At 36.2% G+C, this 15,898-nt stretch overlaps 1 protein-coding gene across 8 annotated transcripts in view; it reads right to left on the bottom strand.

The window, feature by feature from the left end:
* Window positions 1–15,898, bottom strand: part of STXBP4 (syntaxin binding protein 4) — a 124,310-nt gene that overhangs the window by 105,110 nt on the left and 3,302 nt on the right. For 6 of the 8 annotated variants that reach the window (XM_039500910.1, XM_039500912.1, XM_039500917.1 and 3 more), the window contains 5 exons: window positions 15,156–15,229; window positions 5,008–5,081; window positions 4,722–4,817; window positions 3,674–3,743; window positions 2,750–2,824 (listed from right to left, as the gene is read on the bottom strand). In XM_039500910.1, coding sequence (XP_039356844.1) covers window positions 2,750–2,824; window positions 3,674–3,743; window positions 4,722–4,817; window positions 5,008–5,081; window positions 15,156–15,229 — 389 coding nt within the window. Of the gene's footprint in view, window positions 1–2,749; window positions 2,825–3,673; window positions 3,744–4,721; window positions 4,818–5,007; window positions 5,082–15,155; window positions 15,230–15,334; window positions 15,444–15,898 lie in introns of those variants that run through there. The other 2 variants (XM_039500911.1, XM_039500918.1) reach the window with 2 other exon arrangements.

Here is a 15,898-nt window from a genome sequence, read left to right as displayed (position 1 = left end):
CCACAGCTTCATCTTTGTGTGGCTCCTTTCCTCTTTGGAAACTTCATAAATCAAACCCTGGACATTAGTGTCCAAGATTCATATACTTAGTGCTATATGCCTACAGCAGGGGTAGGCAACCTATGGCACGTGTGCCGAAGGCGGCACGCAAGCTGATTTTCATTGGCACTCACACTGCCCGGGTCCTGGCCACTGGTCCAGGGAGCTCTGCATTTTAATTTAATTTTAAATTAAGCTTCTTAAACATTTTAAAAACCTTATTTACTTTACATACAACAATAGTTTAGTTATATATTATAGACTTATAGAAAGAGACCTTCTAAAAACGTTAAAATGTATTACTGGCACATGAAACCTTAAATTAGAGTGAATAAATGAAGACTCGGCACACCACTTCTGAAAGGTTGCCAACCCCTGGCCTACAGGTATGTTTTGGATTCTCCCCCCTAGAGGGATACACAATTTGAATATACAGCTGACTGCAGAATGAATCTCATGAAACTGTGAATCCTCCTTTGTATTAAAAATATTTACATGATTGGCTCTGTAGAAATCAACTAATTACTATTTCCAAACATTTCTGGAAGTTTCAGAAATAGTTCTTGGATTAATTAGCAAAGAAATAATTAAAGCTGACTCTGCAAATCTATTATTAAACATTATTTATTCAATTAAGAAAAAATCCCTACTAATCAAGCACTGATTATACCCTCATTTTAGAGAAATCAGATTGTAAAATGTAGTCATTATCATCATCGCAGGAATAAAGGTAAAAGTAAAAAAGAAAAAAAAATGGGGTGGGGGGAAGACCTATATCTAAAAGGATGTTAACCACGAACACCAGAAAACTAATATCACAGAGTTAGGGTGGAGGTAACATAAATGGCCAGATTGTGATATCAGTTACAGCAGCATAACTCCAGAGTAATTCTACTGACTACACAGGGGCAACTCAAAACAGGGCCACCCAGAGGAGGGGGCAAGTGGGGCAATTTGTCCCAGGCCCCAAAGGGGCCCCACAAGCCCTGGCCCGGCGGCAGTCCGGGTCTTCAGCCGGCATTTCGGCAACGGGGGGCCCTTCAGTGCTGCCGAAGATGCGGAGCGACTGAAGGGCTCCCTGCCGCCGAAATGCTGCCGAAGACCCGGACCACCGCCAGGTGAGTACAAGGGCCACAGCTCCCCCGCTTTGCCCCAGGCCCCCTGAATCCTCTGGGCGGCCCTGACTCAAATCACAGTTTGGTACATTGCTTAATAGCAATACAAATACACTTGTTTAACTGGTGCTTATCTATCACAAGGTTCTAGTCACGTACACAAAAACTTATGTATAAATGAAGTATTTAATATAATATCTATGTACAATGGTAGGAAATTAACTGAGAGTTCTGTCAGGGAGTGAGGACACATTTAGAATAGCTAACACATTTAGAATAGCTAATGGAGATCTTGTCACTGGACAAACCACCCGAATGATAAAGGGGCTCATGGATTTTAATTATTCAAGAAGGTTAGAGGAACTAGGTCAGTATGCTTTGGATAAAAGCAGATTAAGAATGAACTTCAGAGATATCTAAAATAGTCTGAAGAAGAGAGAGAGGATAGAAGCTACAAAGCCATTTGAACTACTGTCAAATACAGGAATAAAGAGGCACAAGCATAAGATTAAGAAAGGCCATGTTCTAAAGGAATTGAGGTGGACTTTCTTTACATAGAAGGCAGTTAATAAATGGAAGAGCCTAGGAAAGGCAACAAGAGTAGCAAGTCTTCAATGATTTTCAAATATAGTTACATAAATATTTGGCGGAAACAGCTGCTAACTCAAAAGGGGGGGATAGACCTGGATGGGCTTCCTGGCTTCTTTCCATCCCAACATTTCTTATGCCAATGTCGGTTTATATGATTATCTGTAGATAACAAGATTAAAGGGATATTTTAGTGTAACTGTCCTTATACTGTAGGAATTTTGGACTATCTGCTGCACTGAATAGTTTAACCTACTTATCGCAACTAATTCAGAGCTCGTAAGTAAGAGATTGAAAAGTCAATTCTGAAAAAAAGACAACTGCAAGGGCTTTATTTTCAGAAGCCTGGCACTAGTTAAAGTAGTTCTACTGTCAAATACTAAACACTTTTTAAATTCCATTTCTCTTATATTTTAAAGTGACAACAAATAGTCAGGAAATCATGCTTATGATGACAGCAAATACTTTATAGTATTATTAATTGTAACATTTAGACTTTGTTCATGAAATATAAATGGGTCAGAACTTGCAGCCTTTACTAATGTGAGTAGTCCCACTGAACTAACTGGGACTGATTGTTTGACTATGGTGAGCAGGATTAATATTTTCTGTTTGATTTATAGACCAGCTTTCATATATTCATGGAATGTAGACAGCATGGCCCTGAAAGTCAGATATAAAATATATTGATGCACTTTCAATTCACCGCTGCCATCATTCTTCATAGGAATCTTGGTATCATAGCTTGGGGTATACTACACGTGCATATGTTGGGGGGAAATTATCATAAAAACTCTGTATTATACTCTGACAAAATGGATTATGCGATAAAAATGTTTAAGCAAAACACAAAACCAAATTACACTGTGGATATCTTATGACTGATCCCCAATTTATAAAACATCTGTATATTAACACATGACATATTTTAGTGAAAGTCTTGGGGTTTATTGAGGAAGAGGGATGCTGTAGTGGTAATTTTAATATAAACATTTTAACTCTCTTACTTTGCTTCTTCATCTCTAGTAATCAGCAAAGACATGTGATTAGTCGCTGATGCCATTCGCAAAATGTCAACAGCTCTGGAAGGGAAAAAAACCCAACAACAATTAAAAAAGTAAATCTACCTATTTTCACTGTTTGAATGCAAGAGCTCTGCATCCACTACACAGTATTAAAATGGCAGAAAACTGAACAATTTCTTATCTTAACAGACAAACCATTTTGGAAATATACCTTTGATTCATCATTCCATTTAAGTCTTGGGTTATCATACGGCACAAAAAGTTTGTATGGGGTAGAAGTTGGCTTTTAATTTTGTACCATTCCGCTCTGGTTTGTTTATTTTTTAATCTGTACTATAGTAGTTTTATTTGGGGGGAGAAGGTTATTTTTAACATAAATCCTAACTCTACCACTGTTTTGGGCTCTATAGTGATAGTCAGTGTTTCCACCTCAGACCCTATATATCACACTACATAAACAATACAGGCAACTTCTCTGCCTTAACTACCCAACCTGAGAGAACAAGAAGTGCCAATTATTAGCAATATATAACCAAATCACTTGCTTTAATGGATATCCAGCCAAATACCATGATAATTACAGTAATGTTAAATATTATACTATCTTAATAACTATTTTGATATGAATTTACACATGCATTCTGTAACCTACACAACAACATGAAATCTCTTTAATCGGATCTTATGCAGGCAAAACTCTCATTAATGTCAATGATAGCTTTGTTGAGTAAGGACAGCTATACTGAGCTCTCTGGGACAATCTGCAGGTGCAACTCCATGGACTTGGTGCAGTTATAACCTTTTAATTGGTGTTTAATTTGGTCCAAGTCTTTCACTGTATAACACCAGTATTAGTAATATTTTCCTAAGCTCTAGATAAACATTTAGTCATCTTTATGAACATACCTTTCACTGGTTACACCAACTAAGTTTTCTCCATTGACATCTAAAATTAGGTCGCCAGTGAGCAATCGGCCTGATAAAGAGATTAACAAAATATAATGTAAAAGTCTACATGAATTAACAGGGAAAAATGGAAAATATACTGCTATTACTTTTGCTTTAATCTAATCTAATGTAAGAATGATTTCATCACCGTAGGCCCTGATCGTGCAAACACTTAAGCATATGCTTAACTTTACTACCATGAGTAGTTCCATTGATCCTAACGGGGCTACTCACACCATGTGCATATTTGTAGGATTATACTCCACAGGTGTGGAATTAGCTGTCAGCTGAGCTTTGAACGGATGACTACATGTAGGTTATCATATATAAATTAAATATTTTGTGTTTCTTGATGTTTCTAATAGCTTTTAAAACAGTTCTTAGTTTGAACCACTCAATGGCTCTGTCTACATGAGTGTAGGAAATGTGTTTGCTGAGCAGTTTTAAATACAAACTTGGGTAAAGGTTGTTTTTGTTTCCCCCTCCACCCCAATGGCTAGTGTGGACAAGACCAGACCAAGTTTAGAAACCTGGTTGGACCTAGTTTACACTGGAATTTTCTCCCCATTTCTCTGTACAACACAATTTCTCTGCACAACACAGTTTGGTCCTTCCATATAAATCACCTAAAACATGATCATAAACATTAATCTGAATTAATCAGAACAATGTATAAACACAGGAGCTGATCATGTGAGGTGCTGAATGCCCTTATCTCCCACTGAAGTCACTGGGAGTTGAGAGCTTTCAGCATCTCACAGTTTGGAAAGTTGACAATGTGGACAGATCACAAACTGATTTCACACTGGCCTAATCTTGATTTGAATGGATGTCCATTACTGTGACTCCTCCACATCCTCCCTTTGGAAAACAATGAATCTTTGCTGAATTAAACATTACTTTGTATGTACATACTGAAAATAAAATGTAAAAAGACAGTTTGTTTTCTTGACAGGCTTCCTGTGTAATGTAGGATAGTACAGAATACGTAAAAGTAATTAATTACTATCTATGGCAGCCATCCCTCCCGGCAAAATTTTCTTTATGAAAATTCCATAGTCGTCTTCAGTTTGCTCCCGATAACCTCCAATAATTTTAACCCCTGTTGAAAAACAGATAAAAGCAAGAAACTGGTCATTCCCTCCATTGCACCAAACACATTCAGTCAAATATCACAACAGATTGAGAAACTTCAACTCCCACTGATATCAGTGTGAATTACAAATGCAGAGCAGGTGCCCAGCACCTCTCAAGATTTCGCTCTGGTAGAGTCAAATATGTACTCTAATTACCTAATCCATTTTGACAGTCAGAAAAAGTAATGCGGTGAACAGTTCGATTGATTCCATGAGGTCCCATAATAGTCCTAAAATAAATAAATAAAATCAGAGCTGCTGCACTTGGAGAAATATTCATGTATGCAAACTACAGCAGTTGCTATTATACTTCTAGTTAAAAAAAAAAAAGCAAAAATTTTCTTCACTGGGTATTGTAAATACTGGGCAGATGAAAAAAATGAAAAGACAAGATATATGCTCTGGCATTTGAATATCAAAAACAGATGGTAAAGTAGTACTATCTAAAATACAGTGGAGGTTTTGGGTTGTTTTTTTTTTTTTAAACAAAGTATTTCTGACCAAATCCTGAAGTCCTTAGTCAGGATAACAGAAAAGAGGGTTAATAATAATAATAAAAAACTGTGGTCCTATTTAGAACAGGACAGCTGGCAACCAGGAGACGATTTGTTAAAGTATTTAAGATGAAAATACCGATGGCTGCAGTGGTCTCCACGAAAATGTTTCCAAAGTTAAGTAAGGAGAGAGAGCACAACTCTCTAGACATTCATTGGGGGTGTTCTTCCTATCATCTCTCTTTTTCTCATCAAATAATATTCGTTCTCTCTTGATTTATGAAACCCTCACTCTTAACTCCACCTCCAAACACAGAATGCCAGAGGTGAGAATAAGGGCAGACTGTCTGAGCTGTCAAACAGCAGAGGATTTTTTTTTTAATGCTCTTGCAAATCATGATGTAAAGAATTAAGGAAAAAAAATCACAAAATAAAATGATAATCTTGGGACCTGAATTTATAATCCCAGAGAAAATATTTCCAAGGCTAATCTAACAACAGACAAAGTGTTAAAAATCTGGGTATAAATTGGTATTAGCTAGCCAAGCATGATTTATCCATTTATATTTTCATTCAAATGCAGGCTATTGAAACAAATCCAAACTTGCATTGCAAAAACACCCTCACTCAGTTCAATTTTTAGGGAGGATCTGCCAGCCTCAACAAACAAGAAAGCAGCAGCACTGCTTAGATTTTCTGGTATGCCATAAATAATGTTCTAAATTAGATGGTTACATCTATTTTCTACATCATGATGGCAAAGTGAAGCAGAACAACTACAATACACAAACAATGAAGCAAAAGAAGATCAAAGTGGAGGACACACACTCAAAGCCTTCCAGCCTGCACACAACCACTATACCACGCCATATGCTGGGTATTTCAGCCAGGGCTGGAGCTGGTGTCAGGGCAAGCTGCAGAGCCAGAGGAAAGAGGGAGGACAGAAGAATCCAGGTGCAAGGTAACATCCTGGAACATACTGGGGTGTATATATCCAATACAACACTCCAAATTCTGCTCTCTCCTTTTTGCACAACAGAACTGAATCAATTCTGCTGTCAGGGGCCTCAGCATCTACAGAAGAGGAGGAATTATTAACTTCAGGGGGGAGGGATAGCCTGCTAAACCCAGCGTTGTGAGTTCAATCCTTGAGGAGGCCACTTAGGGATCTGGGGCAAAAATTGGTCCTGCTAGTGAAGGCAGGGGGCTGGACTCAACTCAATGACCTTTCAAGGTCCCTTCCAGTTCTAGGAGATTGGTATATCTCCAATTATTACCTTATTACCTTAACTTCATAGTGCCCATCATGCTGTCATATGCAAGATAAGTGGTACTGAGGTCTGTCTGCACTATCAAGGTACTTACCCTTAAGTAACCTGAAAGCCTTAGCTTAAAAAAATACTCACCAAGAGAGAAAAGAGAGCCAACCTGGTAGACAAGCAAGCTTTTCTCTGGTTTGTAGGTCCTTAAAACTTGCTAAATGGGCCTTTTACCCCAAGTCACAAGAAGGAACTAGAAGGGAATACCTTTTTTTTTTTTTTTTAAAGAACTATGCCTCAGATGCTCCTGAGAACTCACTTTCACCCCAGTATTTACTCTGAAAGTTCAAACAAAATTACGAAACCTAATTAGTATATTTTATCATGATCAGAAACGAAAATGCATTTGTTGGAGTAATTTATTCTAGCATTGCTGATTGAGAATTTTGTAAGCTGTGCACAATTGAGCAAAACTATGATTACATGGTGATAATTTGGGAAGCCAGGAAATATTTATTCTGGAAGAAGACATTTTTATGACTCCTCTCTCAATTTTTCCCCATACAGAATTTTCTTAACGGATTCATTAATTAATATTTGTAAAGGGCTTAGAAGGTGAAAAGTAATATATAAAAAAGGTGAGTAGTAATTATCATTTACAGGTCTGCCATACATGTGTGTTTTTAAAATTGAAAAGCTAAAAAAATAAGAATCACATCACTTTCAAGTTAGAGCATTTTTCCTTCTACATTCTCATCTTATGGCTTTTTGTACTAGTCACATATAGTATAATGCTCTGTAGTGCTCTCAAACACCTTTAATTGTAACAGAGCACCCACTGCTTCACATATTGCAAAGCCAGAGACACTCTGTATTTTATTTACTAAAAAATAAAGACAAAGGAATAAATATCTGAACTCAACTTGATCTTTTTCTAAGTAATTGCTTCCAATACACTAGAATAGCCATAAAGAACACTTACTTTCTCCTGATCTTTTAATGGTAATCCAAACAGGCTGAAAGGTGGTAAATCTGGTTGTGTCAATAGACAGGTCTTTGGTTATAAATAACTTAATTAACAAGAAGCCTGGAATATTATTAAAGCCAATTTCACCACAATAATAATTTTTTAAATATTAGTATATAAAAATGAAAGAACAAACTTTGGAGTTCAATCCTGAAGTTCCTATGCAAGGGAATTTTGTTTCCATAAGGATTTACAGGATTGGAATTTAGGCTAACTTTTCAGTATTGAAAGGAAACAGCGTAACCATAGACACACATTGCAGCACTACAAAATAATAAAGAATAATCTAACTTTGGTATGGGACACTTCCAATAAAAATAATCTTTTAAATATCTAACAGCAAACTGAATACTGGAAACATCTTTTCAAAAGAGTTATATGATCTACAAGATGATGCTGCTGCAGTGAAAAGAATACACACGAGGGTAAGAAACAACCCTCTGCAGGGAGGAGAATAAGATGTCACTAATATATATATATATATATAATGCCATCTGCAAATCTATATTATGTAAGACTGAGATTCAAGAACAGCACAAAATATGAATTAACATTAGGGCATTGAGTTGTTTCTGTACTACTTTCACTAAAAATTATCCAAACTATTCTGTGGGTATGTGGTACTGAAACCATGGTAACACAACGGATACAAATACTAAACTTATGAAGTCTCCCTGAGGTACGTAAAATATGGGGGAAGGTTGGAATGGAAATGATTGCTCATAAAATTCTGAAGAAAACTGCTGGCAATTCAAAATACAATAATTACAAATCAGATTGGATGAATTACTTTGTAGAGTATTAATTATGGCTGTCATTTTAATATGATATGTAACTGATTGCCAATTCGGAGCACAATCTTTGCAATTAACATATCACAAGAGTCTCAGCAATGCATGAATTTTAAAATGACTTTGTGACTCAAAAAATCTAAGAGTGGGATTTTCAAAAGTTCTCCAAGTGACCTAGAAGTACAAGACTTTCTGACTTTCAGCATCACTTAGGGCCAGATCCTTAACTTGTGTAAATTGTCACTGCTCTATTGAAGAGAATGGATCTATGATTATTCACACCAGCTGAGAATCTGGCCTTAAGATGCTTTTGAAATTCTTGCCCCCAGTATTTTTCATGTCATCGGAATAATCAATTAACCTTCATTATTTAACATCTAAAAATGTTAGTGCCCTGCCCAATAATAGTAAAATTATATGGAAAAGAAAAACGGTTCCTGAACTGTGCTAAGAGTAACCAGCAGCAGTAATAAAAATAACTAAAAACACATTTTAGTGTACTTTGCAGAAGAAAAAAAAATAGATGAAATCTGATCACTAATATAAATCAAACAATATTTGATACATCATTCTCTTTACTCCTACAAAATCTTGTCAGAAATACTATTAAATAGTTTTACATATTGAGAAAAAGCAAGTAAAAATAGTGACTCTTGACACCAAGTAATACCCAGGTGAGAATACAGAACATCTGTGCTATAGGTATAATTGAGTGACGCTGAAATTTCTCAGAAGAAACAAACAAACAAAAAAACATTAAAAGCTCACACTCCAAGTAAAATATTTAGTGCCAGAACAGATTCTGAGAGCTAATATTGGGATAAGAGCCTAATAATGGCTATTAAAACTAACCCTTGAGTACTTTGTTCTGTTGTTTTGTGACCTACAATATTTTAGGAGGGTTAAAATCTTGATATTCTAGTGTACTGAAACAAAACCAAAAGAAGTCACAGCTTTTAAAATACCCTTACTGAACTTTTGTTAGTTCATACACTATAAAAATGCTATTAAAACCTAATGATTTGGCATACCAGTACAAGAGAGAGAGCCCATCAAAATGCTCTGGTTCATCTTCAGCCATCAGTGAAAGCAGGGACATTCTTCAAGACACCAGTGAAAAGAAGAACAAAAGCATCCAAAAGACACTCAATATTTCCAATTCAGTAGGACAACAGTTACATGCAGGTCAATTTCTGTTACCAACTAAAAAAAATCTCAACAGACAGAGACTGAGGTGGGTGTCTCTTTCTATTTAATCTCCTCTGAAATCCTGTGCGTCACATGGGCTAATTCACCTATCAAAGCAATGTTTACTTTTTTCCCTGAATGGGATACGAATTTGTAGCAACCTTCAAGTCTCATAAAATGCAAATGTGATAAAAATTACTTGCATTAGCCTCAAATATGATATGATGATACTGCATATCCATCTGGCAGCAGACAGGTCACTGATAAGATACATCTTTTTTACATATCCTAGAATTTACCCCCTGTGATCCTCCAGATAGGGTCAAGTACAATACACATCTAACTCCCTCTCTTTGATCTTTTTAAAGCAATCTTCCTAATAGAGTGGATTACACACACAAAAAGAAAGCCAACTAAGCAACAGACAGATAAGCCACCCATAAAAGAAATAGACCATCAGAAGTTTTCATTACACCAACTATTGTGCACTCTCAGTCATGGCAGTGACTTAAAGCCAAGTTTAAAAAAAAAAAGTGTTTTCATCCACAGCAGAAAAGGGTTAATGCAGAACTAGAATTATTACTTTGACAATTTATTCTTTTTATACAGACCAAAGTAAATGCTGTAGATAATATTTTAATGTATGCTCTTTCTATGGAAAATTGATAACAAAATGTGAGGAAGATTTTCCTGTTGTTCTTACTTTTTTTCCTATGATCAGGTAAGCAGAAAATAAAATTCCTTTTTAAGTCACATTTCAAAACTATCTCAAACACTCTTTCCAATATTCCTCTCTTTCTCTCCAATTCATTTTAGTAATCCTGCCTTTTACTTTGTTTTCTTAAAGCAACAGACAAATTGATAGAGAGTAGAGGTGGTCTCTGATTTAGATCCCCACAGAATAGTCAGAATACATCTCAATTTACAGAACCAAGTAACAGTGAGATGAGGAGCTTTCATAAAACCATGCAAAGGATTCCCAGAAGCTGTCCAACAATTTTCAGTGCCAATATCTTGAGACGGTTCTTTTAACAAATTACTAAAGCCAAATAGATTTTCAGTGTCTGTCCACTCTAGATAAAATCTAATGAGCCTACAGCAGTGGTTCTCAAACTGGGGATGCCGCTAATGTAGGGAAAGCCCCTGGCGGGCCGGGCTGGTTTGTTTACCTCAGTGGCTCTCAAACTTTTTTATTGGTGACCTTTGACATAACAAGTCTCTGAGTGCGACCCCTCCTTATGAATTTTAAATATATTTAACACCATTATAAATGCTGGAGGCAAAGCGGGCTTTGGGGTGGAGGTTGACAGCTCATGACCCCCCATGTAATAACCTCACGACCCCCAGGGCTTTCCCTACACAAGTGGCAGCCTGAGTTTGAGAACCACTGGCCTACAGCAAGCATGCTTGAAAGAATATACTATGTAAATAGCCTCATCTGGATTACAAGGAGGGAAAGGGACTAGAAGGAACCTGTTGTCCTTAGTCTAACAGAAGACCTGTCTGCAATCAGGCATACTCTCTAGTCTAGAGCTAGACATGTATTATTTTTAAGATATTGAACTTCTAATTTTTTGGCAAAATATTATATCATACCATTTTAACATTTCACAAATGTTTCTTGTGGAGGTAGGAAATGAATATGTAAATTTGCATCACCCCTCCTTTCCCTAAAAAAAAAATAAAACACTTGACTAAAGAGCTAATTTGCCTGTCTTTCGTTTCTTTGTAAAATGAAATACTCAGTTGCTGTGTTTCTCTCACCCCTGAGAGGTTTGTTTCAACAGCAAATGAATCCCCTCTCAAGTAGGGAACAGCACTGTGACAAGACAGCATCTGCCAATGTCTGGAACTGCACAGCAGGGTGCCGTGGTGGCTATCCTAGAAATGGGAGCACATGCCAGCGAGTACTCCTTCTTAAAGTTGTAGGCACCCATTCGGCTGATATTTCATCTTTATCAGGTAAGGCTTTTTTTTAAAAAATTCACTGTAAGCACTGCACTGTGTACAAGCACATATGAAGAAAGAGTCCCTGACTTGAAGAGATTATGGGAATAGAGATAGGGGTTCAGAGAGGTAAAGTGACTTGCCCAAGGTTACACAACAGATCACTGGCAGAGCTGAAACAGAAGCCAGATCTCCTGACTCCCACCATACTCATGTGAGGAGTTCCACAGGGGTCAACGAGACTACTCTCATAACTTCAGTGACCTGGATTTGGCAGTGTACAGACTTACTTATTTCAGTTTAGCTCCGTCACTGTTAGCAACATTAGGAGCTTTGCAGTAGACAGGCTGTTAGTGTTTTAAGCACCATGTCATGTAACCTTGCTCAGACCATGTCTAATTGACATGGTGCTTTCTACAGTAAAGCTCCCAATATTAATAAAACCAATGGAGTTGAATCAGTTGTCTCAACAGTGGGAATTTTCTGCAAAAATATCCCTTGTATAGACAAGGCTTTGTTGTTATTTAGGGTCATGTTTTGTATTTAACCAGTAAAAATGTCATTCAAGGCTTTATGTACTCATAAAAAAATCAAATCAAATCACTGACAGACGTTCATTTTTCTTAACCATAGATAAGAGATTTCCTTGTAATATATAACCAGATAGGAAGAATTCCACCTTTAGGTTTTTTCAGTGGAAATTAATTCTAAAAATCGGAGAAAGGTCTTTTCTAAAAATCAGAGAAGTTGGTTCATGCTATAAAAACTCCAACAGAAAATATTTACCGGTATATCTTTTAAGCATTCTTAGTTTATTAAATACATTACAGTTCCCTACTTATCTTCCTCAATCAACTTGGTCCCACCCTTGTTCATCTTTTTGTCAGTCTCTCAAACAATTACATTCATACCTTCTTCCAGTTAGCACTTCTGCATTGTTCAGCCTCCCTGAACTCATCTGCAAGGCTTGACCTTCTCCACGTTTAAGTCCCCCTTTTGCCACCTTTAGTGAATCTTTTTGATTAACAGAGAAAATCTCTTTTGTTGCTTCCCTTGCCCAACCTCTGTCTACCTGTCTGCATCTCTCTTTCAGACAAACTCCTCCGGGGCATGACATCCCTTGTTGTATGTCTGGAAAAAACCTAGCATATAATTGGGCACTACCCCCAAACAAATAATGCATAAAGTGATGATGATAATACTGAGAAAAATGAAATTTCAATAGATGTTTCCTGCTATTCCAGGATGTATAGATAAGAACACACAACATGTTAGACAAAGAGATTAAGATTCTTCTTTGAACAGATATAAATTATAATGATGGTATCATTGTGTGATGACTTTTCTAGAATCATATTTTGTTACCAGTTAGTAACTGAGGTTAGAAATATTCAGGTAACTTATCATCTGCTAAATAATCCTGTAATCCTTGGTAGCAAGAATCATGGAATGATTTCATAAAAAAAAAAAGTCAATGATAAATTAAATTATGAAAAAAAATCCTACAAAAGTCAATTATATAACAGTAACCTTTCAGGTTGAAAACCTTAAGGGGTGAAAATTCATTAAGATGTTATGGCCCTTAGCCAGGTGAACGCTTTGTTATATAATATGGAAAAATACTTCATCTGGTCTATCATAAAATAGTAATTAATTTAAAAAAATTACGGACTATGTCATTGGAAAGAGTAAAACATATATTCCATTAAATGGCACTTGTTTAAATCTAGAAAAAATATAAGAAAATAGGCACAAGCAACAAAGTGCAACAATGTGAATTGTACCAAGTATCAGAGGGGTAGCCGTGTTAGTCTGTATCCACAAAAACAACGAGGAGCCTGGTGGCATTTTAAAGACTAATAGATTATCTAACACAAATCTGTTAGACTTTAAAGTGCCACCAGACTCCTCGTTGTGAATGTTAATTGTTTTTTTCTATTCCCTTGTACATAGCTATTTTAAACACAAGGAATGTAGTGTTTAAACTTCCTGTAAATTTCAATTAGCACCTGAACATGTGCATTACTGATATATCATCATATTACCTAAATATATTGGAAAATTGTGCAGCTTCACACACAAAGATTGTGCCTAATCTGCATGTGCCTGTGTTTGCATAGAGAAACTGAGTAAATTACATCTACAAATGACCAGTCATGCACGACCATCATCCTTGCACAGCACACCCAAATGAGGAATGCAATTGTGTGCATGTTTTTCATGTACACACCCACTGATCAAAAAAATAATGATCAAGCTTTCTGAAGAACCATGATCTGGTATCAGTGACAATGCAGCTAACTATGAAGAATATTTAGCTAAGTTTCTTTGGCCCATTAAAAGGATACAGCCAAGTGCTGCATAGGACATTTGTTTTAATTTTTAATTGTTTGTAAGAAACATGAAGACAACTGATTTCTTTATTGATTTTGTACTTTTCCATCTGGAAAATTTACTGTTTTCTTCTTTCAGTTTCCACTACAACTGAAATTAAGATGGCTATTAATTTGCTCATCTTTTGCCAGTATCATTACAAATTTGTGAATATGATAAGTTAGTTTGCCAGTACTGAGAGCAGAACCCAGCAAGTTGTGCATGAGCACAACAGTCATGATACAATTCTGCAAACTGTTTGTGTATGTATTAAATTATCATTTTTGCTGACATGCTTGGCATGGTTATCTAGTGGTTTGAGAAGGCTCTGGGAGTTAGGCTTCTTGAATACCATTTATTTTGAGCTAATCATGGAAAGGTTCCATTGGTTCAGTAAGAAGCTGATTTAAATAACAAAGGTTCAGTAACAGTTGATTTAAGGCTCTTAACTATAACCACTTGTACAATTAATATAACACTTACTTCTGACACAGAGTTGTTAGGAAGCTAATTAATTAATGTTTCTAGAACACTGAGATTTTTGCATGAAAAATACAAGACAAATGCAAACATTATTATGCAGAGAAGTAGTGTGCCATAACATATAATCTCCGTATTTTGCATGACCTTATTGTAGCTGGCTCATTCCTAAGAGAAGCTCATTAAATACACATCTTCAATAAACTTATAGTATGATATTCTACAACAAGAAAGTTTTCAAGGGAATATTAGTTGTAATTATAATATATGCAGCTTTTCATCTCAAGGGCATCGGTTTGCATCCAGTGTAGGTTAAATGACTGAAAGATTTAAAAGTTGTTTTTATTTGGAGTTTGGTGGTCTCCCTCTACTACCAACTGAACATGTGTCTACACTAAAAAAAATAATAACCACAGTTGGTACTATTTTGCAACCTTAAGGCAGTCTCAGTAGGGAGATGGAGGAATGAATGGACTTGGTGACTGAATTATTCTCCAGGATTGTGTGGCGATCTGGGGAAGCTTTTTCAATGGAAAGACAGAGGCCTTCAATCTCTAGGGCCATTATGAACAAGAAATTAACAAAATTAAAATATTTACATTTGTAAGAACCTGCTTTGGACTGTGTTTACCTTTAAGAACTTACTGAAACAACAAACCATCACCACCAATGCTAACAATAAGAACTTGATCCAGTAACCCAGCATTTACTACATTATTGTTAAAACAAAACAAACAAAACTAACCTATTATGTAAATGTAGGGACTCTGTAAAGGCCATCTTCTTAGATGAACTGTTAAATGGTCGGAATAGAAGATTCTGAAAGATAAATGACAGACCCACAACCAAGATTAAAGATTGCTGTAAAAAAGGAGAAATCACTTTTAGAAACTTGCAGACATGTTTATTTTTAAATTCTCATACCAATTTTTTTGAGACTGTTTGCCTGAAGATAAGTGGGAAGAGTTCACTTCTGTGCATAACTGGTTCATGAATTGACCACTGAGGAGCAAAGTACCAAAAGCCTAACATCCTCAGCTCAGTTCTTTGTTGTACTACTATAAATCCAGAGTAACTCCACTGGCATAAATGGAGCTCCTCCAGATTTACACTGAAAATTCACACAGATTTAGACCCCTTGTGATTTAAACCTTCTGTGAAACCCAATACAGTAGTCATGATTACACTGTAAGAAGAACCCCAATACAATCCTAAAGAAGAGAATATGAACTCTGATTTTCTTCCAATATTGATTATAAAGTTTTCCCATCTTGTTTCATATACAGTAAAGGACCTGATACCATAGCTTTTCAAATTCTGGGACTTGCTATAAAGCACAGTCTTGCTTTATAGCCTTTAAGAAAGTCAGATATATAGGTATGGGATATAAGATGCAATTAAATATTATTAATGAAACTATGCAAAAGGGTCACTCTTATAATAGCCTCACCAAAACTGTAAGTCCATGAGAAACATTCCTGAATGTAC

Source organism: Mauremys reevesii, linkage group 15, assembly GCF_016161935.1.
Source record: "Mauremys reevesii isolate NIE-2019 linkage group 15, ASM1616193v1, whole genome shotgun sequence".
Taxonomy (NCBI): Eukaryota; Metazoa; Chordata; order Testudines; family Geoemydidae; genus Mauremys; species Mauremys reevesii.
This window is presented reverse-complemented; position numbering and strand designations above follow the sequence as displayed.